General features: G+C 38.2%; 1 protein-coding gene across 3 annotated transcripts in view; it reads left to right on the top strand.

The window, feature by feature from the left end:
- DENND1B (DENN domain containing 1B) overlaps nucleotides 1-26,034 on the top strand; it is a 216,040-nt gene that overhangs the window by 130,496 nt on the left and 59,510 nt on the right. For all 3 annotated transcript variants that reach the window (XM_089516491.1, XM_089516490.1, XM_089516492.1), the window contains 4 exons: nucleotides 7,299-7,399; nucleotides 11,644-11,689; nucleotides 12,737-12,838; nucleotides 24,340-24,465. In XM_089516491.1, coding sequence (XP_089372617.1) covers nucleotides 7,299-7,399; nucleotides 11,644-11,689; nucleotides 12,737-12,838; nucleotides 24,340-24,465 — 375 coding nt within the window. The remainder of the gene's footprint in view (nucleotides 1-7,298; nucleotides 7,400-11,643; nucleotides 11,690-12,736; nucleotides 12,839-24,339; nucleotides 24,466-26,034) is intronic.

Here is a 26,034-nt window from a genome sequence, read left to right as displayed (position 1 = left end):
TACTATCATGAATGCTGATAAGTTTTGAAAAATAGCTTCCATATCATTCTCATAATCCTTAATGCTAGTGCAGTCCCATCAGGTATATATGTCATTGGGTTCAGACACGGTACACAATTGACATGTTCTTAACATTTTCTTATTGCATTGCTTGATCTGTCTTGGGTAAGAAGCCATTTATGCAAAACCTCATAATAGGTCTCATTTAAATTGTTTGAGATAGAGTACCATAGTTCATTCTTGAATGTGTTCTTCCACTTTCCTGTGATTTCCCGTCGTAACAATTACAGTTCCATGTAATCTTAAGCCTACTAAATTTTTCCTTCTTCCTTTTCATTATGTATCAATAAATTATATACCTTTGACAGAAGACCCTTATTTGATTTGAGATCTATTAACAGTTCTTCAAAACCATTCATATCTTCTATTAATGCTAAACTGCCCTGTAAAATACTGTGCAAAGATTTGAATGTACTGAAAAGGCAAGGATTATTTTAAATCTAGCACAATTGCCTTCTTTTGTTGAATTTGTAAATATTACAATACCCTTGTATTTTACCAAGTCAAATAATGGCACATGCAGTGTTTTTCTCTTTTGGGGTAATTTGCTCCTCTGCACCTCCTGAAGTTTAATTGTCCTTGAGGCTTCCTTTAACCTGAATTTGGACTCTACTAGTTCATCCTGCAGAGCTGGCTTGTGTGATTGCATACGCCTCTATCTCTTACCATCTCAAATAATAGCAAATCCTGACAGAATAAAAGCAAGTTAGTGAAAAAAACAAAACAAAATTTAGATGCTCTAATTGTGAAATAGTGCAATTTTGCAAATGCACAATTACATTATAACACATTATAATACACCCCCCCCCCCCGCGCGCACACCCTGATAGGGAAGATGAACATATCTAATGTCCCTTCCACGATTTTTAAATGCCTTTTTCCAACAACAACAAAATACTCAAACAGGCAAAGGATACAGATTGACAGAAAAGCACATATAAGGGACACATAACAAGCAATTCCATTAGAGTAGTTATCTGTGTGGAATTGTATGTTTATGATTAGGATGAACACATAAGTTCACTGAAGAAGTATTTCATGTCAGGGTTGGGGTCAAGTAGAAGTGTCCTTCCATAAGTCAGCAGTTCCTGACCAGGAACCAGTAGTCTGGGCAACTGCAAGGTTGCAGTAACATAGTCAATAAGAGTTGAACAGTCCTCATAAAAGGCATGTAATTTGATATATAAATGTAAGTAACAAAGGTACAGGACAAAAATGGATCGATGGTTTTGTGATACCTGGTTTATGTCCACCATCCAAAAAAAATAAAATAAATATAAAAAAAGACTTTGGGACTTATCCACATATTTCTGCTGTCTTTTTTTAAAATGTAAATATACTGGACAATGGGGAACAAAGGTGCAGCAGTTTTCCACACGGAGAAGCAATGGAACAACCCACACTATGGTCACAATTCTCCCAGTATTGCAACAAAGTGGAATGAGACATTTGCACCCAATATTTAAATTTCCAGTTTATGTAGGAAAATTACCCCAAATACAGTAAGTTATAACCGTCTGTACTAAAGATAAGAGAAATTAGGTGTCTATGTGCCTGCCTTCAAGCCACCTGTCAACTTATGGGAACCCCATGAATTTCATAGGGTTTTCTTAGGCAAGGAATACTCAGAGGTAATTTTGCCAGTTCCTTCCTCTGGAAAAATAAAATAAATAAATAATAAAACTTTTATTTATATCCCGCTCTTCTGTAGCAAGACAATCAGACAGGTTCACATTAAAACGTCCACATACAATATAATACATAAAATTATAATATCCCCCCTTAAAAGAAATTAAATATATTATAATTAAAAGAGTTTTAAAATCAATTTATAATAAACATGACATAGGCAGGATGGTATTAAATACATGGTGTGAGGGGGTAATCAATCTGTGGCCAGGGAATTTATTTGGGAAAGGCCTGCAGCATCTGGTATTCATGGGTGGTCTCCTATCAAAGGACTAACTAGGGGTAACCATGTTTAGCTTCCAAGATCAGATGGGATCTGATGCCTTTAAGATATTTAGGCAGATAGAGAAATTATACAGGAATATAATTAGAAGTACATCCAAGGAAATAAGCATTATGAAAGTTGGCAGGTTGCTTATTTGTTAAAACTTACATTAGCCGTCTACCAAACAAAACAATAACAACAACAATGAAAATGGCAGTAATATAAGGTGTTACATAAAATTATAGCTGTTTGGCAAAAAGATAGGAAGCAAAATATCATAAATGTGAAGCTTAACTGGAATTATGACATCTTTGCCTATATGTAGTATAGCTGTCAAGCCTGGGTAGTTCAGTGGTCAATAGTGACATTCTGTGTGTCAGTGAACAGAGTCTCTTGATGCTGTAACCCACAGTTCACACATTACTGAAGCTCCAACTGTCGAACATTCAAGTCCCTTGGTATTACTGCATCTTCCAGCCTTTTCTGACTGGCTCATGTTTCATTCTTTGGCAATTTGCCCTAATGATATCCCTCAGGAGCTTTCAGGCCTTCTTCTTTTCCATATTTAATCCTGCTAGATTAATCTGAGTGAAGAGCATAGAGTGCTGCAAAAAAACTGTAGCCTATTGTTTTTCTGCTGCTTACATTTAAAAAAGAAGAATATCCTTTTTTCCCTACTAGTTATTTATGCCAGAAATTTATAACATAAATCATGAAATAATTCTGAAATGGAAGCAAAGCACTCTGAAATAGCTTAGATTTGCTATTCATATCATTGTTTAAAGAAAAAAAAATCTTAAAGCACAAGGCATGAGCATCTGTTAGAAGTATTTGAGCTTCCTTGATCACACCCAAGCAGTGCAGTCCAGGTGGCTGGTAACTGGTAACACATCTCCTCCATGTTAATAACATGGCTGGGAATCACAGGAGGCCACCTATTTTCCTTTCTTATAATGTCTTCCCGTGATCCTAAAAGGTACTGCTCCTTTTTTGTTTTACTTGGCTGTCATATCCCCCTGCCAAACGTTGTTGAACAATATCCTGGAAGCTAACTTGAATCCAATTCTAATGTAAATCAACAGTGTTGGAGGTACCTCAATATTTCTGCCACTGGCAAAATGTTTGAAACACTGAAACATGGGTTCATCTCACACCAAGCAATTTTCCAGTTTTGAGAGGTATGGAGAAAAGACATTTTAGAATTCTGACCAAATGACTCCTTACCCCTAGAATGAGAAGAGTTATACCGTATTGCTTTTTTGCTTTTCTGATATTGCCAGGATGTATCCTGTGACCAATGTGTTATAAAATGTTCCTCTTATGTAGAATAGACAGTTATGACATAAACTGAAAGTAAAACAAAATCTGCCCATTTTTGATGCATAAATTCATTTGTTAGTTCCAACTAGATTAGATTTATTGAATCAATGGACATGTGATTAGTGAATGCTTACATATTTTAAGTTGATTCACTGGCGCTGTGCCAAGTGGGACCCACAACTGGATTTAGTCTAAGAATTTATATTTGACATTTATTAGTTTTTCATTATTACATATAAGGCAATGTACTATAGTAGATAGGTAGAAGCTGAAAATACAAAACAGGTAATTGGTTGTATACAGACTGTTGTGTCCATGTTACAGTATCTGCTGGAAAAGAAGATCTATGGCCTGTTACAGACAGCCAAAATAAAGCTGCTTCGAGTCACAATGGAGGTATGGTGTTTCAATGATGCATGCATCCTAAGAGTCCAGAAGCCACACCAAAGCCATGCTCCAGTCTGGAGCGTGGCTTTGGTGCGACTTCTGGATTCTTAGGACGCATGCATCATTGAAACACCATACCTCCACTGTGATTCGAAGCAGCTTTATTTTGGCTGTCTATAACAGGCCTATGTGAAATACTTCCGATAGTTTTCCTCACTCTCTTCAACAATGGGAAGAAAATTGAAAGAAGCAAATTCGAGTTAATCTCTTGTCATAGTTCAAATGATACTATTAACAATATAAATAGACTTTCTTCTCAGAATTCAGAGCACTGAGTATCATAAGCAAATATTTTTTTTTACATTCTGTAAATTGTAAAGTAGACTGGGCTAACAATTGTTAGAAGAGATTAGCACCTTCCTACAGAAAAGCAAGACCACAGATTTCCCCGGACAATAAGATGTTTAGAGTTTACTAGGAAGTTGTTTTGTAAATGATGCCAGTCCTGCCATCTTAGCTTTTTCATGGAACTTACTCTCACATTACTATAGTATATTGGGACACTACAGTTTTGTTCTGTTCATCTGTGCCACTCTTGTCCTACAGCATATCATTGCTGTCAGTTACCATCCACCAGTATTTCTATCACAGGTGTCGTTCATGGCTCTAAATCAACAGCAAGGATAGACCTGAATGTGCACCTCTTTTTGCCTTCCAAACTCAAAGTACGTTCTTCCTTTAAAGTTGGAAAGAAGATTGAATGGACTGTATTTACAACTTCCGTAACTGCCCATTATTAAACTGGATAGTGGTATTGCACAACTTTCATAATACTTACCTCTTCAATTACCAACTATTTGTGGTGCTTCCATACATAGTATTGGTTTGTTTCCATTGCTAGCTTTTGATGCGAATGTTCCAGACTCTAATTCACTTGAAGAACTGCCTAGGAGAGGCAGAATGAATAATCAGTGTACCTTCAATACTGTTACGTCATTATAATGCATACTGGCTTAGAATTACAAAGTTGTGAAACTAAAGTACCCTGTTTTACTGGACCTTTTCTAAAGTACTTTGTGGAGGAGCATATATGAAGTAGGACCTACCTAGTTATAAGCAGAGGGAATTGTTGCGAATATAGTTTATCTGCATCGTTTATTCAAATGCCAAGTGGATGTCTACAAAGGGTAAAACATTTGCTTTTGAAAATACAAACTCTCAAATCAATATTTGATGAAATTAGAGATGCTTTCTGTCTCAGGTATCTAAAAGACCTCCACAGTTTTAAACATTTGTGTTTGTCAAAGTAGCAAGACACAAGCCAGGTGGGTTTTCTTTTCTCCTGCTTCAGTTGCCTTGGCTCAGTGCTAGGGAATTTTGGGAACTGTAGTTTATTGTGGTACAAGAGCTTTCTGACAGAGAAGGCTAAATGTTGCGCAAATGACAGTTCCCAGAATTCCCTAGTACTGAGCCAGGGCAGTTAAAGTGCTCTCAAACTGGATTGTTTATAAAGTGTGTTTTGGTGCATGGTTAAGCACAGCCAAAACTGAAAACCAATTGTCACAAAAATTGTTGTTCTTGTTGTTGTGTACCTGCCTTCAAGTCATTTTTGACTTAAGGCGAACCTATCATAGGGTTTTCTTGGCGCATTTCTTCAGAGAGAGTTTGCCATTGTCATCCTCTGAGGATGAGAGAGTGTGACTTGAACAAGGTCACCCAGTGGGCTTTTATCTTGTAGTGGGGATTTGAACCCTGATCTCCAGAGTCCAACACTCAAACCACCACACCATGCTGGCTCTGACTAGATAAAAATGAAAAGCTGCTTTATATCTCTGTGTCTGAAGTCATGTGTGGTCTGAAACCATACATCCACAATTTGGGCTGCACCATTTGTCAAACAGAAGAGCGGATGTTTCCCTTTAATAAATGCCAGCATTGATTAAATTCTCAACAAATTCTCATCAAGTCCAAGTACTTCTAAATGCAAAAATTAAAATCCATGTTATAGAAAATTCCACATGTCAAACTTGATGTTTCATTTAAGTATTTAAATACTGTAGTACAGTGAGTGGGCAATTGGTATCCACTGGGGTTGTGGTTCCAGGACCCACTGAGGATACTGAAATCTGTCGATGCTCAAGTACGATTAAATACAATGGCATAGTAAAATAGTAAAATGGTGTCTGTGGCTAGTCACTAGGCAGTGTTGATTTCCCCAACAGCCAATCCTGGTTCAACCTGGCTGTAAAAGAGGGGCTGTTGTGGCAGAAGTGACTATAAAAAGGGAGGAGTGAGTCAGAGTCAAGGAAGAGTGTGTCAGTTAAGAGTCAGTTCAGAGCTATTCAGATCTGTTCTGTTCTGAGAGTTGTCAATTAGGATTCAGACCAGTGTACCTTAGCAGAATTCATATTCTGTTAAAGGGGAAGATGATTAATACTATAAGAGCAGAAGTTTAAAAGATGCAAGAAACAGTTTAGGCTTGAAAGAGTTAATTGAGGGAACTGAATAGGAAATAACTTGTAGCTCTTAAAATATGGTAACTGCTGTAACCATACAACCTTGACACATGCTTGTGAATAAAGTTAGTGTTTGTTTCCAGAAGTGTATTGGCCTGAGTGAATTTATAACAATAACTTCACGACAAAATGCTACCAACGATAAAACACATATAAGAGAAGGACACTGGGGACCCCAACCTTAATTCATTTAAAGGAAAGTATATTAAGGGTAGAAATGGGGCAAGTGTCAAGGACCAAAGGGTCTTTGCATGTTAATGAGGTGAAAAGGCAGCCTCGAAGCATTGATGGGAAGAGTGTCTTGGTCACAATGTCCTTTATGTAAAATGGCAAAATCCATGTTTGTTTTTTTGGAATATATATCTTTTTAAAATATTTCCAAGCTGTAGACGCTTGAATCCATGGATAAAAAAATCCATGGCTATGGAGGACTGGCTGTACTACCAAAACAGTGATACAGGTTGAGTCCACTAATCTGAAATGCTTAGAGATGTTTTGGATTTTAGATTTCAGAATAGTTGATTTGCATATACATACATAATGGGATATCTTGGAGATGAGACCCAAGTCTAAATTCAAAATTCATTTATGTTTCATATATCCCTCATACATATACAACATTGGGGGGGGGGGGGGTCATCCTATACATTTATAAACTTCTTCTTCTTAAAAAAGATGCTTGTGGGATTGTTTGTTGGATAAGGTTTAAATACAGCAGACTATTCTGGGCTGTTTGTTTAGATGTCAGTGAAGATTTTGTCACTTTTAGTGACTTGGCAGTGTACCTGGATCCATGTTTGAAGAAAAACAAAGTGGACCGTTTGGGGAGAACTGAACATTTCTTTGCATGCTCCCATTCTTGATGAGAATGTGTTTAATTATTTTGGTTTAGTTTTTATATTGTTTCACATAAATTCAGTATTTCATGCACATATTGTTCATATATCCCTGTAAACTGTATTAGAAACTTCTTTTCTTGTTTTTTAAAACTCCATTTTTAGAAAAGAAAATCTGTTTCTTGATTGTACAATTTCAATTCTCTGTCTTGTTTTTATCTATAGTTAACTGCTTGTGTCCATGGGTCAGCTTCATTGCTATATCCAATGTACTGGCAACACATATACATCCCAGTCCTCCCTCCACATCTTTTGGACTACTGCTGGTAAGATGGCAAAGATACATTATTGTTTCCCTTTTTGATAAGTGGGCTAACCACAAGCTGTTCTATTTCATGAATTTCTTAGGATGATTCCCAAACTGTAAGCAGAATAAGTAAGTATTCTGCATTTTGCTTAGCTATATGAAACATTATACAAATTAACTTGTCAAAGGCATATGTCTAAAATAGAGCTTTACTGCTCCAGTGCAGGACTAAGACATGAAACACAGCCTTTTCCAGTACCAATGAATCCAGCATAAAAAGTCAGCTGGGATGTGTGTCCACAGGGGTGGGGAGCATTCTGCTTGTAGTGCCCTTGAGTGTGGCCTATGAAGCAGCCACGAATGGCAGGGCCTTGTTGGGATTCTCTTCTGGTACAGATTCTGGCTGTCTCCAATGCTGTTGTCGTTCAGGTGCCAGTTAAAAGTATGTTTATTTCTGCAGTCTTTTGTAACATAGGCAAGTGTACATGTGGGCTTTTAAGAACAGTAATCTAAGTTGAATGGAAGGAAGTAACTACTTCAAAACAAATAGATTGGATACTGATGTCTCTGCAGTGGAGTTTCACAATTTTAGCCAGTTTCTTCCTACTTTCCTCTCCCATGCATTTCAAGCAAATCTTCTAACCTTCCATGGAGTAGATTTCTAAAGGGACTTAATGTGGGGGGGGGGGGGGGGAGGATGAAACAACACTAACTGCAAAAAAACTTCCTCGTTTCCTCTATTGCCTTATGAGCAAAGTTCCAGTCAATAGATGTCTTGGTCCAGATATTTGTAATGAATATATTTTCCAGCAAACCAGCAGACTCACTGTTTTACTATACATTATTGTTAGTGGTGTGGGCCTTCAGATTGTTTCTGATTTGTGGTGACTCTAAGGTGAACCTATCACATGGTTTTCTGGGGCTGAGTGTGTGACTTGCCCAAGATCACACCATGGATTTCCATGACCAAGCAGAGAATTGAACTGATCTCCAAAGTCATAGTCCAACACTCAAACTATCACGCTGGCTCTATTATATATTATTCCTCTTAGAAATAATAGTAATAGTAGTATCAGAAAAAGTAACTGTAGTAACTTATAGAACATTATAAAGTACAAAACAGTTTGTACACCTTTCCACTCTTTTTTCATTCAGCTAATGCTTATCATTATTCCATTTTACAATTAGGAAGTGAGAATGTCTTGCCTAATCACATCCAGTAAGAAACTGGTTTAACTGGGATTAATACCTGAGTGTAAATTCAAGCCTTTAATCATTGGCCCAATGACTGTAACATTTTGTGATGTGATTACATCACCATCTTAATTTTACACCAGCAAAGCTAACTACCATGTAAACTGTACCAGATTTTACCCACAAAGTGACATTTTACATACCACCTCATCTGTTAAAATTCCCAAAGTAGAAGGAAAATGCCACTACATGAAAAAAGGGGAAAACCCACAGCACATTTTTGGTACTGTTGTGAGTAGTAATATGTATTTAGCAGCATATCACTCTGGAACTCATGTATGATTTTAAATATACCAGGTTTACTGAAAAGACTCAATGCTAAAGTGGTGTGAAGAAAAGTTTTGCTTCCAGAACTGCCTGAATTGTAAGAGAACCTTGCTGTAGCTCAGTTTAGTCTCTCTCTCTCTCTGCTTCAACCAGCAGCCTCATGCTGGTTTGTGATACTGTATTGCTGTGTCTCAGGTGAACCTGGTGTTAGGTCATTGATGCCTACGATGCATGTCATGAATGAGGGACATAAATTGGTCCCAGCACACATTCCCTATATTGCAAGTCATTCCCTTGTTGAATCCCTCCTGTGACCCTTGTATTTTGCTGGCCACGTGCATCTGAGCACAAAAGACTGTGCTGTGACAGGTAATCAATACCATCAAAATGGGCACCTGTTTGGGAAAACATAGGGCAAGCTTCATGAGATGTGAACTTTAGAAAGTAATATTTATTTAAGAATACAAAGAATATGTTTGAGAGATCTCCTAGCCTTGGTTTCAAGTCATTTTGACCATTCTATAGCTGTTGAAAAAGCATGAATGCAGCCAAGAGTGAGCTATGTTCTCCCATGAGAGAAAATTCTTTAAAGGGATTCTGAAGAACTTCTGGTGATTAACCAATGAAAGAACACAAAGCTTTCAGTCATAGAGTATCTTGTAGCTGTTTTGTGAATCCTTTTGGGATACCCAGCCCCAGCTGCATTTGCATCCCATTGGGAATTGGTGAACAAATGATTAGCATAACCACATTTCAGAAAGAGACTAGATGCTGTATACTGGATCTGATATACTCTGGCCAGAATGCTTGCCATTTAGTAGAAGGTTTTTGGAATTAAAAATGCTTGAGTTCTGTAGCTTAGAATGTATCATTAATGATTTGGTAACAGCTCTGCATAAATAAAATTAAAATAAGCTTTGCTCATCAAATACAAATGTTTGGGGAAAGTATTATTTGTAAATCAATTGCATACTAACCAAATCTTATTTGCCTTGTTCAAAGTACATTGGCTGACAACCTTTTCATTCTTCCTGTTGATCAAGTCTGGTTGATTTTACAGTGCTTTGTTTTTTGTTGTTGTTCTACAAAATCTACCAGAGGAATTTCCCCCCTTACATAAAGAAATATAAAGATAAAAGGCACAGAGCAGTATCTGTACATGTAGCCATTTTGTAAGCTAAAACCAATTCTGCACTCATTGTGACAAGAGCATTTTCTTCCTTTCTGTCCTGAAGTCCTCTATGGTACTGAAAACTTGCTCTATGGGGCTTCTGTCTTTTCTTGTTTGATAGTATTAGTAGGAAAAACTGGTTATGAAGGAGTACACTAATAGCAACAGTTTGTTTAGTCATATTCTTCTCCAAGGGGTAGGATTTCAGTTAAATCTCTAGTTAGGTGTGGGATAACCTGACTTTTTAAGTAACTAACAAGAATTGAAAGAAGCCAAGGATAGGCCACTGTTACTTTCTGCTCTTACTGCATTGAGATGGTCTTTCTGAAGTCTTTTCTGCCATTCTTTCCTTTAAACTTCTAGTGGCTGGCCAAATAAGTGCTTCTGTTCTTGGTATGAATCAACAGAATGTGGGTTCTTCACACTGTTTAGTGCAAGGGTGGATAATTATAGCTCCAGATATAGAACTGTAGTTCCCATGGTCTCTCAGCACTGACTAGGGCTTATGGAAGCTGCACGGCTACCCACCTGATCTATTAAGGTGCAGTGTCATAATTGGTTGATCTTTGTCTCATCTTGCCCTCTTTCTGTGGAGGACAGGATTATGACCTTGGTTTGTTGAGATGGGTACACTATTCCATCATGGTATGTAGGCAGCTATTCATACATATTTAGAAGAGTATTAGAGAAGCATTTGATCCCTTTAATACACAAAATGCTGTAGTTGATACTTTTGCTCAAATGAATCCCATTTTTATATTTCACAGGGCATTAATTTTATATCTCAGGTGACTGTTAGCCAACTCTTTTACACCTAAATCAAATCACTGATGTAAACATCATTGATGTAGGTGTGGACTGTGTCCACTCAGTATACTTAATATTTTAGAACAGCAGGGAGTAACTTGTGTTCCTCAAACTGATTTCATGTGGCTTGCAGCCTAGTAACATCTACCAGGCAGTCAGTTCAGGTTTGCACAAGAGTGATATATCTCTTCCCCAGCAGGCTGATACGCAGCAAAAAATATGAAAAGAGAGAAAGGGATGGTAGAGAGAAGGAGAGAGTAGGTTGATGGACTAGTCTGCTTGTGGCTTCATGCACTGTTCTTTCAGCCCTGTGCTCTGCTAGCATACATTCCCTGTCAGAAAATTCCCAAGGGAATGAAATCCCCATCAGAAAGGTTGCCTGGTTCTGATTTACAGCAGTCATAGTATCTTCTCTATATTCTCCCAATCTTTACAACAATTTTGTGTGATAAATGGATCAGTTTATTGACTAGAATGATAAGAACTGGATTTTAGATTTGGGACTATCATCTCACAGCATTCAGATATAGATCTCACTAAATTCATAGGGTTTGAGTCTTAGGTTAGTAGTGTGTAGGATTTCAATATTAACCATTATAATACTGCCTCAGTTAAGAACGTAAATTCCATTATGAGTTACAAACTGTCATGTCTTAGTGGCATTACACAACTGGCAAATAGGATTTAAAAAGTTGCCTTTTCCTAAGTATTGTATTTTTATTACATGTAATGTATTATATATGTGGGTTTTTTTTAAATTTCAGTGCACCAATGCCATATTTGATTGGAGTTCACTTCAGCCTCATGGAGGTGAGTGAAGTATTCCATTTCATTTGACTGTGATTTATTTATCCATAGAGGAAATGGCCTGATCTCCCACCAGTTGTTCCTTCCTCCTGAAAAGTATGTAGAGTTAAAAAGTGAAGCCTTCTTCAAGGGAAAAAAATTGAATTCTTGGCTTTGCCAGAGATTTGATGGGAGGGATACAAGTTATGCTCCAAATCTGCAGGTCAGCATGAATGGGTATGGGTGAATGGGTAAGTACATACATGGGCCCAGGCATACTCCCAAATTCTACCAAATGTGTTGATACCCAGCTGCCATCTTTTCCAGTTCCTTCTACAGTGAATCAGGAGAGTGCTCTAAGATAGTGCTGGAGAAACTTGCCATAAGTGGTGCCACCTGGGATAACATAGTTCAGCTAACTAGAAATTCTGCCCAGCATTGCTTCAGGGATTCTTCCCTGTTCTCCACTGTATGGAGCACTGACTATATTCAGATCATATGAGGGTTTTTGTGTGTGTGTGTGTGTGATTCATATGGTTCTGCCCATTACAATCTGCCTCACTGACCCCATAAGTTAAACAGACCCATAAGCAAGAGCCTGCTCTTGTGTTTTGCTATGAAGCGGAGAATGTAAGAGGAACCCTTCTGAGTCAGCCCAGATATCTTTTGGGTTTGACATCCTGTTTCCTGAAGTGGTTAATCGGGTGCTTTTTAGGAAGCTCACATGCAAGACAGGAAGGCAATACGTTGCTATACTGTTGCCTCCTAGCAGCTATTATCTGGTGGTATCTTGCGTCTAATTATACAAATTCCATTCAGTAATTGTGGCAAATTATTATTGATAGCTTGAAATATGTCTAAGCTCCCATTCTCCAGTGGTGATTTTTACCCCTTAAAGTAAGCATTGTGTAAAAATAATTTTCCTTAGGACAAAATGCGGACTGTGAAAATGCTCCCCTTTTTGTGTGTGTCTTACTACACTGAATTCCCTGTTAAACACAATATTTTACCATATTAAAAAAGCAAACAATGCATTAAAATATGTGTCCCCTATTTTGTTTCCTTGTACAGAGGGTGAAAAGTAAATCGCTCGAGGATGTGGTGATGCTAAATGTTGACACAAACACTTTGGAAACACCATTTAATGACCTCAGCAACCTGCCGAGTGAAGTGGTAAGCCAAGGGGCTTCATTCGTTGGTTTTATCCCTTTAGTTGCTTGAATTAGTGACATTTTGCTTGCTTTTGGTAACTGAAACACTCTCCCTCCCAAAAAAATATACCATGCCACCAGCTGTAGAATTCCTATTTAAGGATGTTTTGTATTTTTACCTGTTTTTGACAGTTGAGGACATTTTGAGTAGAGCATTACACTTCTTGCAAAAAAAGGATCATAATTATAAAGCTAGCTGCATTCATTAGACATAGCTGGTTTAAACGTAAGAGTCTCTTCATCTCATCTTAATCATTATATTACAAAGTAGGCATTTCTGTCTGCCTAGTGGCATATCTTGCAAAAAAAAATAATAAAAGAGAAAGGAGTTTTTGAAGGCAAAAAGAAGAACGGGGCCAATTATCGGCTTCTGCTTCCTTGCCACCTGCCAGCACATCTCCTTTTAATTAATGATATGATGACACTGGTCAATATAATAAGAAATGCTTGTACAGTTGGGGTCAGAAAATGCACACTTTGATCCCCTTCAACTTTCTGAAACATTTATTTGTTTTCTCTAAATTATTTCATTTTTATTTTAATCTCTCCTATCCTGCTGAGGACGGCATGAATTGAAAATCCTACTCTGTTTGTCATTTGCTGTGGCAGAGCAAAGACTACTTACTTATAATTCTATTTGTAAATTAAACTGCAAACCCAGTTTGTCATAAAAGACATTGGATCCTTTTGAAAATGACGAAAACTGTCTTTTGTCTGTAAAGGAAGATAAATTAAGTGCCAGTTTCTCTTGGACTTTGATCTTATTCCCTTGCTGCTTATAATGGAACATATTTCACATTTCATGTTAAATAGATACCCCAAAAATAGCATTTTACTTTTCTTTGCAACATGGTTCTGGGGGGAGAGGGAACCCTTTCTGCCTTATCATATGCATTTTTTGTGGCAGAGTTCAGTAGAAGTTGTTGCATGTATAGATGTTAATAAATGTCGTAAAATGGGAATGAAATTATTTTCTGTTATTCCAAAATGAAATGCTGTAGGTTTACAAGCTTTTAAAAATAATGTACCACTTCAAAGCAATATCACAGCAGTGAATTTTATTTTTGCTTTTATGATAATTCAGTTGCATTGCCTGAGATATTTAGTTCCTTATATTAAGATATTTTTTATAAATTATGTACTTTTTGAAGTAATTGAACATGGCCAGAAGCAATTGCATATTTAGATAAATGCATTAATTTCTTTCCTCTGGAAATGTGATTTTTTTTCATGCTCTTTTTGCTTTAGGAAAGTATTTTTAGATTTATAGCCCATTTTAACAGAATATATAGAACAGATATTAATTTGTTATATTGTGCCCAAAATAGTCATTCACTGATCTTTTTATTCATCAAAATAATATAATAATATCTGTGTATAGATAAATAAATATACAGTTGTGCACGTGCAAGTGTGTTTAGGGAGCATGGTCATCCACGCATGTGCCATGTAAATCACCAACAATTAAATGATTTAATTATACCCTAGAGCCACAATAATAGTTCCAATGCACATGCAGAGTTCTGAAATCTCGAGTATCTTCTACGAACAGCATAATGTTTGTGAACACAGTGGGGATTTCACATTGCCTGAGATTTTATATTGTTCTCAGAGGCCACAGTCCACCTTTTCTCATGATAAAAAGCATAACATGCCAGGGTGTAAGTTTATACAAACTGGTGGGCAGATCAGAAAATCATGATGTGAATTTTACAGTGTTCCGGGTAGCAACCTTATTAGGCCTGGATATATACTGGTTTTGCACATTATACATAGGATTTGATGCAAAGAAAGCATTTTACATACATTATATGTGAAAAGAGGCCTACAAATTTAGCTATATTTATATTCCACTTGTGTAACTGAAACTTATAGTTGCATTGCTTTCCCTTAAATAAGTACATCCGGGGAACAATCTCCATGATTTATTAACATTCTTACAAAAATGGGATGGATTAAATACAAAATTTCTCTGTAATAGTTGATCGGTGTTTCAGATAATTTAGAGCTATGACACAAGCAGGCTCATGCATTCACTTTGGTCTGTATATTAGACAGTCGTGCATGGAAAGGAACTGAACGGGGACAAATAATTGATGAAAATATACTTACTTCTCCCCCCATAGCAGTTGCAACTGCATGGAAGCCTACAAGCTACTAATATTAATTAGGGTTTCCTGTTCACTGAATAGACAATGGATCTTTTAGAAAAATACAACATTCCATATACAATAAGTAACTAAAGTAGAATTACACTCTATATAATGTGAATGTTTTCCTTCTACTAAAACAAGGTTTGTTTTGTTACATGATATTTGACTGTCTCGATCACTTTCGTTCTTCCTTTAGCATGAAAGCATTTCTTGTGGGGCTAATTTGCTAATTAAAAACACCCACAAACATTGACTGTGTGAGAGCAGCTGTATTACTATTATATAGTTTTTTTAGTTTATAACTCAACACAGAGCAACATTGTATATAAATAGTAAGTGTAAGTATTTGTGTACTTGTGTCAAGGTTGACAGTATGTTGCAGCAATATTATTGGCACCGTGTAGTGTGTGATTAAGAATGAGTAAGACTGAAAAGTTTATATCTTATATGAGAATTTGAATAAATATTTGATGGACAGTAAAAAGGAATATTTGAATCTGTGCATCATACTGAACATTAATGTTAAAACAGATGAAATATAGTAGTTTATGAAGATAGATGAAAAAAGAACACACAAATGAAGCTTTAAATTTACTCCATATTCCAAAAGTGAATCCATATGGATTCCTAGAATATTAGTGCTCTTCTTCATTAAAACTCCTTTTTGCTCTCATGGCGTGTGACAAAGCTTTGCATATCCAGAAAGACTTAAGTTTATATTGTTATATGAAGTTTATAACTACAGCTAACTCTACAGTAGGTTAAGAGCCTTGCATGCTGCAGTTTTATGTTGCAGTGTCTTACTTATTTTGGTTGGCTTTTTATCTTAAAGAAAAGTTTATCAGTTTAAATCTGAAAAACATTACTATTTGGTATTGCATCTAATCAACTGTTTAATAAATTACTTGAGACTTAACAAGCCTTTTTAAATCATTTGCTAAAACATTTAAATTATACTTACAGGCTAGATGACTTTCTATGCATGTGAACTCTATTAGTTTGTCAGATTGACCAGTGGTCTTGACTGTTCAAAGGTCAGCGGTCACAGTTGTCCTGAATTACTCGTCCTTTTTTCATGAGGACCCTCTGCTGCGTTGTGTGCTGTAATCTTCTTAATGGCTTCATTCCAATATTCACACATAATATTTTAGATTTATTGACTGTTAGTAATACTAGCATGCCAGTAGCAGTTCCGCTACTCCTAAGGTATTCAAAATTGGAAAAATAAATCAGTGTAAGGCTTTTCAGGAATCCTTTGTTTCTCTTTTGGGAGGAAAAAAAAGCTCTATTCCTGTCTTCTGCCAAGAATACTTGGCTTTTGCAGTTTATCATTTCACTGTGGATTTGTCTCACATTTAAAAGATATAACTCTCTCCCCTAAATAAACAGTACTTCATTAGGAATGGAGGTTTATTTTTGATAGAGTAATTGCATAAATCAGTGTTGTTTTTCTTGTATGCCAGTTAGACTAGAATCTTAAATTGTAGTAGAATTTAGTAATAGAAACTCCTGTTCGGTTCTGGGGGTTGGGAATTGCAATTTTATGTTTGATCCTAAGGTTTTATGCCTGCAGATCTGCTTGTAAAGATACACTGAGAGAAACAGAAAGACAGACTGAGAAAGAATTCATGTTAGACATTCTCTCTTTCTCTGTGTAATATGTATGTGCTTACAGTACTGTATGAAGCATGGGCTTGGATTCAAAGGTGCCTTCTGTTAGTAGAAAGCATTTACTGCTCACAGTAGGGCTCTTTCCAATCTAGCCAAAGAATGCTACTGAAAACTGTGATCCTACATCCAAAGGACTTCTTATGTTTACACATGCAGTTGCATAAACTTTAGCAAAGGTCTTTCTCAAGACCTCTCGATATCCCATTGTGTATGTCACATCCTGTGTTATCCCTATCCACCAATGTAACTGATACAGACAGGCCAAAATAAAGCTGCTTCGAGTCACTTTGCAAGTATGCTGTTTAAATGATACATGTGTCCTAAGAGTCTAGAAGCCGCACCAAAGCACGTTCCAGTTCTAAGGAAGAATTAGAGCCATTAGGGCTGAAGGGCGGGGTATAAATAACGTAAATAATAATAATAATAATTTTTACTGCTCAACAAATAAGCCCTATTTTGATTATTCATTGAATCCTACAGTGTGGTTTTAGGAATTCTTTCCTCACATTATCCTTGATAATGCCTTATGCTTAATCTTGTCTTATGTGGGTTAGAAATCAGGAGTGTTCTAGCCAGAGAAATGTGGCAAATGGAGATTATTGGCAGTGTAATTACCCAAGAAGATCTTGGTTATATTTAGTAATTTGTATTGGAGAGCCTTCTGTGACATTTAGATATGGTACTCTTACACATCTGATACATGATGTCATTCTTCTGCCAGAAGCCTCCTGCTAACTTCGGGGAAAATTCTGTGATTCAGCACTAAGACATTTTCTTCTCTTCCTCCTTAGTCAGCAATGTATCTTCGATTCCTAGCTGTCCACCCAAAAGCTTGTGTGAGTGTGTGTGTTTTTAAGGGACTTGAGTACATGTTTGTCTCTCAAAATATTGTTATTCTGATAATAAAGTACTAGACTAGTTAAGTCCATGGATGAAGACAGGCTGTATTGACATAAAAGTAGATTTTATCAGGTTAAAATGTCACCTATATTAGATCATCCGGAGACACGGGGCTCGGTATTATCAGTACGCTGATGACACCCAAATATGTTTCTCTGTGTCTCCGACTGATGCAGTGACCAGGGATGGCATCTCTCCTCTAGATGCCTGTCTGGAGTCAGTAATGGGCTGGATGAGGGAAAACAGACTCAGACTGAATCCAGAGAAAACGGAAGTACTTGTGATAGGATCCCCGGGTCCAGGTTTGGAGATTTGTCCACCTGTCCTAAATGGGGTCACGCTTCCCCTGAAGGACTCTGTTCGCAGTCTGGGGGTGCTCCTGGACTCGTCGCTCCACCTTACATCTCAGGTGGATGCGACAGTCAGGGGCACCTGTTATCAGCTTCGGCTGATACGCCAGCTGCGACCTTACCTGGGCCGGGGGGACCTTGAAACAGTGGTACATGCTCTGGTAACCTCTCGGTTGGATTTCTGTAACGCGTTCTACATGGAGCAACCCTTGTACCAAACCCGGAAGCTTCAATTAGTGCAGAACATGGCAGCCAGACTGGTCACTGGATGTTCCAGGTCCAGCTGTATAACACGTGTTCTGCAAGATCTACATTGGCTGCCTATTCGCTTCCGGGCGCAATACAAGGTGTTGGTTATAACCTGTAAAGCCCTAAATGGCTTGGGCCCAGGGTACTTGGAGGACTGCCTCTCCCCATATAATCCGCCCCGCACACTCCGGTCAGCCGAGAAGCAACCTCTGAGGGTTCCTTCTTCGAAACACTCTTCGACTGCACAGAGGGCCTTTTCTACCTCAGCCCCGCAGTTATGGAACTCGCTTCCCGAAGAGTCCGCTCAACCCCCTCCCTCGACCAATTTAGGAAGAGACTCAAAACCTTTCTCTTCGAACAAGCTTTCCCCCAGATGTTGTAACGCTTCTTTCCCCCTCCCCTTGCACCCTTGTACCTACACTTTGGCTAGTCTTTGTATGGTTTTTAATCTGTGTTTTTTATTCTCAGTTTTAATGCTGATACTGTATTGTTTTATTTATCGTTTGTTGTTCCCATGATGTTGTAACCCGCCTTGATCTCAAGGAAAGGCGGGCTATAAATAAACGATTTATTATTATTATTATTATTATTATTATTATTATTATTTTCTGGTAGCTATTTTTCTTCCACACACAATACAAGCATACAAACAGACACTCTTGTATATAGACCTTCATTTTCTTTCTTTTTCAACTCTTTCTCATTTCCCACGTCTGCTAATTTATTTGTGTGCACTTTCATATGAAAATGCTGCTTCTTTTTATGTAAACATATTTTTAAGTCTTCTGTTGTTAATCTATCTCCCTGTTGACTACAGGGACAGGAATAAGGTGAAATACAATTGGAGATGTTGAGTGGAGAGGAAGTCTTCAATAAAGTATCATACAGTGTTAGAAGACCTAATGGTTCTGACTTGGAATGTCTATTGAGAATATATTATTTATATATGAAATATTTGGATACCATGTTTGCTTTCGCCTTTCTTTCTTCTTATGCACTTCTTGCAATTGTAAGTATGGATGTGATCATACCTAACATACTCCATTGAATTTATCATAGCATAGGTTATATATATATATAGGTTACGTAACTTTAAAGCAGACAATGAAAACATTGATGTAGTTCCAAAATTTTCCATAAGCCGGCTCAGTCATTTATCAGAATGGAGACTGCAGTTAAGAAAGCAGAAGAAGACTAGGACTTGGAAGGGCAGCTATGAAGGAACTAGTACGATCTTAAAATGTAAAGATATATCATTGGATACTAAGATAGGATTTTCCAAGCCACTGTATTTTTAATTTCTGTGTATGGTTGTGAAAGCTGGACAGTGAAGAAAGTTCAACTCATTTAAAGAAGAAAATCAACTCATTTAAAATGTGGTGCAGGAGAAGAGTTTTATGGATACTGTGGACTGTTAAAAAGACAAATAAATGGGTCTCAGAGCAAATCAAGCCAGACCTCTTCTTAGAAGCTAAGATAACTCAAGTGAGACTGTCATACTTCGCTAATATCACAATAAGACATGACTCACTAGTGGTATTCTAACGGACCTTATGGGTGCCAGGAGTCATTCAAATGAACATCTCAAACCATTTAGGCCGAGGTGGGCAACTCTCAGGTGCTGGAGGTATCATTTTGGGGACTTTGGAGGACCATACCATGTGTCACATCCCTTGAAAATATATAGAGAGAGGGGAGGGAGGGAGAGAGGGGAGTCGCAGATGCCCTCTAGAATATGGGACGAATTTTCTAAGAATTTTTGTTGTTGCTGTTCACTCTAAGCTTTTTTAGTCCCAGAAGAGGCCTTTTTTCAACAGGAAGTGACCTAGAAGCCAGGTTTCACTTGGACCTAAAATAATCTAGGGTGGGGTGGGGAAATGTGTAAAAATTTCCTGCCAGAGTAAAATTGAATCCTATGTCCAGGACTGTACATCAATAACTGGTTCCTTCTTGCCCACTCTCAAGCCCGTCTTGTTGACAACATCTATCTCAGGCTTTGACTTCTGGATTCATTGGGCTTCATTGGCCTGAAACACAGGGGCATGTGTGTTTGATGGACGTGGTTGGGACGTGGTGTTTCAGTGATGTATGCCCTGACCACAGCCTGAAGCTGCGCTGAGGCTGCAGCAATAAAAAAGAACCAAGACAATGAGAAGCAGATTGAATCTACTCCTTTTGGCATCCCAGTTCAGGACCACAGTGGCGAGCCGCATTGGGACTGGGCACATGTGGTTGCTGCGGTCCTGGCACGAACGGTGCTGACATGGCCTCACTGTGCTCCTTTGGGCCCGTCTGTTTCGAACCATTGACAATCTGAAGAAGTCTCACCTGGAGCTATCGAAGCCTTATCGAAGCCTGGACTCATGTTCTCACAGCATTTCTGCCTGATGGCAAGAGCAACACTGAGGTACCAGCATGAGTGTGTGCAACAAAGGTTCAAGATTCATGCTCGCCATAATGTCAGTGACACTGTTTGCAAGGCTCAACATGAAGCTTCTGCAGGCTTGGTTCCAGTTCTGTTTTGATCATGTCATAGATTCTCCTCGTTGAAATCTTACCAGCCTGAGGAGTGTCTATCAGTCATTGGTGTAATGATTGACACCAGGCATGTTTAAGCTGGCGTACCTATTATTATTATTATTATTATTATTATTATTGGTGTGGCAGTAGTCATTATGGACACTTCCATGGAAGGACATGGATCTCATTCAGAAGGCTTCTCTATCAGAGTGTATTGGGCGCCCAAAGAGTATTCTCCACGTCAGTGCTCTTGAAATGTTGGCCGTGGAAAAGGCTTTTCAGGTCTTTGAGCTTCTTCTGTATGGCAAGGTTGTTCAAAAACAACAACTGAAAATACTTCAGTGAATGAAATGGACTGAAATCAAACACCCTGCTGCAACTCATGCTCCATCTATGAGACTGGTGTATCAACAGAGGCATCTTCATCTTGGTGATTCATCTTCTAGGAGAGTAACATATCTTGCAGATGCTCTCAGCAGGACCACAGTTTCTTGCCACAAGTGAAAGTTGCATCACCTTTTCTCGTGTTACTCCTCTGATAAGAAAGGACTCCATCTCTTCCCAGAGCTTTTCAAAATGAGTCATCTCTACCATCTACTTAGCCTATGAACTTATCAAGGAAGACCTTCCAGCTCACATGTGCAGCCACTCCACCAAGGTTATGGCTATGTCTGCTTTTCTGAGGAATGTTCCTTTGGAGGACATTTGCAGAGCAGCTACATGGTTCCATTCTTTGACCTTCATCTCCCACTACATAATGAATACAATACCCAGGGCTGAAGCCACATTCTGGACAGCCATGCTGTTTTCTTGTCTCACATGACACTCCCATCTCCTATGGTGCATATCTCGATAGTCTCCCATTTGTGCAAGTCCACAGAGTTCACAAAGAAGGACAGGTTGCTTACCTGTAACTATAGTTCTTTCAGTGGGCACCTGTGAACTCACACAACTGTGCCCTCCCTCTGCTCATCATGTCCTGCATCACCTGAGATCCTTATCTGCAGCTTCATCCCCCAAGGAAATGAGAGTTAAGGCAGGAAGCATGTTAATCAGACACACAGGGAATAGGAAGAGCTATCACCAAACTCTAGAACAGCAAGGCTCTAGAACAGTGATTCCCAAAAAGTTGCAAATAAAAATGAAAGCGTCAGTTGTCTGTGACATGTTTAACACGTGTATTTCAATCTGAGAGAACAATTTCATAGATTTAAAGAATTTTTTAAAAACTAGATGAAACTTCCCTATACACATCTGATGTCTGTATATCACCCCTCCGTAGAGCTTATTACACAGATGGTGGTATGGTGGAACAGAGAAGATAAACTTGGTAGCATTGTTAATTTGCCGTCTGATCCTCTCCCTGTTTATTTGGCAGCAAATTCTGTTGAGTTCATTGGCACTTTCTCATAATGAAATGCATTAGATGTCTATCAGAATTACTTTTATTTTTGCTTGTAAGCCATAATTGCCCTAATGGTGGCATGGGAGGCAAGGACTTTCACACAACTTCATAGGCCCTCGTTTATTTAAGTATAACCAACGTTATAGCTTATTCAAAGATTGTATTTGGTATATGTTTATTACTTGTTTCTTTTAACTTTCAGCATAACAGTTATTTGAACTCTGTTGCTTTTTAACTGTAACTGTAAATTGCATTTCCCCCCTTTTCTTTGTGATTTTTTTCCCTAAAAAATCTTAAGTGAACATTGGTATAGGCTCTCCATGGATTAAAGGACTCAGACTTTCAGCTAAACTTTTATCAGGATCTGTGGAGCTTGGATATAAATTGAAGGATCACAGCTATAGGGAAAAGACCTATACTGCCAAGGCCTTCCTGCATAGATTATGAACATCATAACTCAATAATTCCTTTTCCAAAACTATGGTTATAATTGGACCCAATGGGGGTCTGTCTCTTTGATCAGATCACAGTAACTGTGACTTTACACTGGAAAATGTCACTATTGTGAAGGTTTATCACCTGTAGAGCTGGTCTTTTCTCTGATGCCATGTTCAGCTCTCATTAGCATTATTCAGAATATAGTTGATAATTGGATTGATGCTTCAATTACAATCATCATTGGTAGGAATAATCATAGCTTATTGCATGAAGAAACAAAATGATATTCATTCTTACATAGCTTTCTAGGACTCTTCCACATCAGCCTGTTTTACATTCAGGTCATCTTGAGCCAGAGCCCTGTGACCCCATGGAGCTCTTAACTATATAGGTAGGCCATTTGATTTCAAAGAAGGATCTGATATGTACATCCAGGGTGATGGAAATCCTCCATTAAAACATGTCATAATTTTCAGTTTTAATAAGTTATGTGTTAGAACAGAAAATTCTATTTATTTTGTCATTCTTTTTTATCTTTATTTATTACTACGAAAGAAATGATGAAAGGCGGGGAGGGGAGAGAAGAAAAAACTCACACCTATATTGAAGATAGTACAGTGGTGAAAGGGGAAAATCTGTGCATAATGTTTACTGACAAGCATCCATACATACAGGAAGATGTTGATATAAATTTGTCTGCATGTCACATGGTCAAATTTAAAGGGTTTTAAGGTCCACAGTCATAGGTAATGGGCACTTCTATTGTCAGTATTGTGCTACCAGTCTTTTAGCTTCTGGAAGGGCACAGAGAATCTATTTCTGCTGACCTGTGGTTAATTTTCCAAAAACAGGCAGCTACCACATGAACATTTGCAAAATTCAAAGAATTCAAAAACTGTTCCAGAACAAAATTAAATAATAGGCTCTTGCCAAAACTATAATTCACCATAGCCAGATCATGCATTTGTAACATGCATTGGGTGACAGGTGAATTGCAGTGCTAGAACACTACTGGTAATGCAATTAATACAACAGCACCTTTGAGCTGCACATGTACATGTGAGTCCTCTGTGAAATAAAAATAATAATATATAGGGACTCAGTATATCATAAAACATGTATAACATTAGTAGTAGTTGTGTTCCTTCTCAGACTGAGTTGCACAGAATTTCTCTAATCTGACAGGTTACCATGTTCTGGTTTCTTGTGGAAAGGGTGGGATGCCTGTGGTCCTACAGATGTACCTAGACTACATCTCCTATTTGTCTTGACTGAGGTCTGTTTTGGAAACAGAAAGTCTCCATGTATTGGTGAATTTGGGTGGTAATAGGAACTCTGTGAATACGTGGGCTGCCCTAAGTTATACACTGAGTATGAAGTGAGCCTCCAAACTAAGGCTCTTGTAGCACAAACGAAATGATACCCTGTTGGCTTCATCTTAGACAAGGAGGCACATGTTATGATGGTGACAAGAAATCTGCAGGAAGAGTGGCTCACAAGCCACTTACTGTAAAATAATTAAAGCTTATTTATGTCAAGAGGCCTTGGAAAAAAGAGAGCATAAACCAATTTGCATTAGCACTTTACTGTCATCCCCTGCTTTCAATTCAATTAACAGACCAGCAGGTGTTCTTTGCAGTTAAAAAGATAAGCTATCATGGAAGAGGATGAATTTTTGGCTGACCTACAGACACCATGGTTTGCCTGCTGATTGAGTTCATACCTCCCTGTACCAATTTCTGAGGTGTTAATTTAACTGTTCCTCTCTGTCATACAGGTCTCGGCCTTGAAAAATAAACTGAAGAAGCAGTCCACAGCTACTGGTGATGGAGTTGCCAGGGCCTTTCTTAGGGCACAGGCCGCATTGTTTGGATCTTACAGAGATGCACTAAGATACAAGCCTGTAAGCTATGCCTTCTATTACTTTTCATTTTGTCTTGATTCGCAATGTATTTCATCTATGTGGAACACTTAAATGTCTCCCCACACTTGGAAACTGCCTGTGTGTCCTTCACAGCAATCTTTGTGTCAAAATCTCCTTGTTGATTATGGAAGGGAAGCTGTGTTTGAAAGCAAAGTGCATTGTTTACACCAACAGCAGGGTAAAATCTTTGGTTTGTTCATGGGCCATAGTATCAGCTTAGTGATCAAGACACCAATTCTGACAATTGGAAGGTTAGCAGTTCCAGGCCCGAGTGCTACATGTTGGGGTGAGCAACTGTCACTAGCCCCAGCTTCTGCCAAACTAGCAGTTTGAAAGCATGCAAATGCAAGTAGATAAATACAGTTGGCCCTTCTTATACACTGATTTTTTTTATACACGGATTCAAGCATACACGGTTTGAAAATGTTAAAAAAAAGTAAATTTCAAATATCAAACCTTGATTTTCCATTTTTTATAAGGGACACCATTTTGCTATTTAATGGAACTTGAGCATACATGGATTTTGTTATCCACGGGGGATCTTGGAACCAAACCCCAGTGTATAACAAGGGTCCACTGTAGTTAGCACTTTGGTGGGAACGTAACAACGTTGAGTACAGTCACGCTGGCCATATGACCACCAGAGCACTCCTCGGACAACACTGGCTCTTCGGCTTAGTAAAGGAGATGAGCACCACACCCTACAGTTGGTTGCGACTAGACATTCATGTCAAGGAACTACTTTTACTTTTTCCATAGTATCCAGTTACCTCAGAGGCCTAGTGCAGATCGAATACTGACAGATCTAATATGAAAATTTAGTTCATGTATGGAATTTAGTTCCCAATTTGTGAACTGGAATTTGCAAGGAGTCACGAATGTAAGTAAATCCTGCTTTTAAAATTTTTGTTTTCCCACAAATTACAGCTGTGTGTTTTCATGTACCTTAGTGTTAAGGGGTACAGATGGCTTACTTAAGTACCCAGCTTGTTGGGGGCAATTGGCTTACACGCTGTAAACTTAGGGAATGCTAGTATACAAATGTACTTGCTATTGCTATTTATAAATCAGCCCTTGTGCTTCCTACATATAATGGTGATTTTGCTAAAAGGCTGGATGTGATGGAATCACTGGGCAGACTTGATTTCTCAATAGCAAATCCTGATTCAGGCTGGCTGTAGGGGAGAGGCTGCCATGGAAGGAGCAGATATAAAAGGGAGGTGTGAGTAGGGTTGCCATAATTGTCCACTTTTACCAGGGACAAAATGTGGAACAAATTCAAGACCAAACTGTAGGACAACTGCAGGACAAAACTCAGCCCCAAATGTAGGACATTGAAGAAAAATGGTGGACCTTAAATGTCCTACATTTTGAGCTGAGTTTTGTCCTGCAGTTGCCCTACAGTTTGGTCTTGAATTTGTCCTACATTTTGTCCCTGGTAAAAGTGGACAATTATGGCAGCCCTAGGTGTGAGGGACAGTTCGAAGGCAGAAGAGGGGAGAAGAGAACAGTTTAGTTTAGGAGAGTTCAAGGGAATATTCAGTTAGA

This window comes from Sceloporus occidentalis, unplaced genomic scaffold (genome assembly GCF_023333645.1).
Source record: "Sceloporus occidentalis isolate IW3139 unplaced genomic scaffold, rSceOcc1.0.p SCAF_3, whole genome shotgun sequence".
Classification (NCBI taxonomy): Eukaryota; Metazoa; Chordata; class Lepidosauria; order Squamata; family Phrynosomatidae; genus Sceloporus; species Sceloporus occidentalis.
This window is presented reverse-complemented; position numbering and strand designations above follow the sequence as displayed.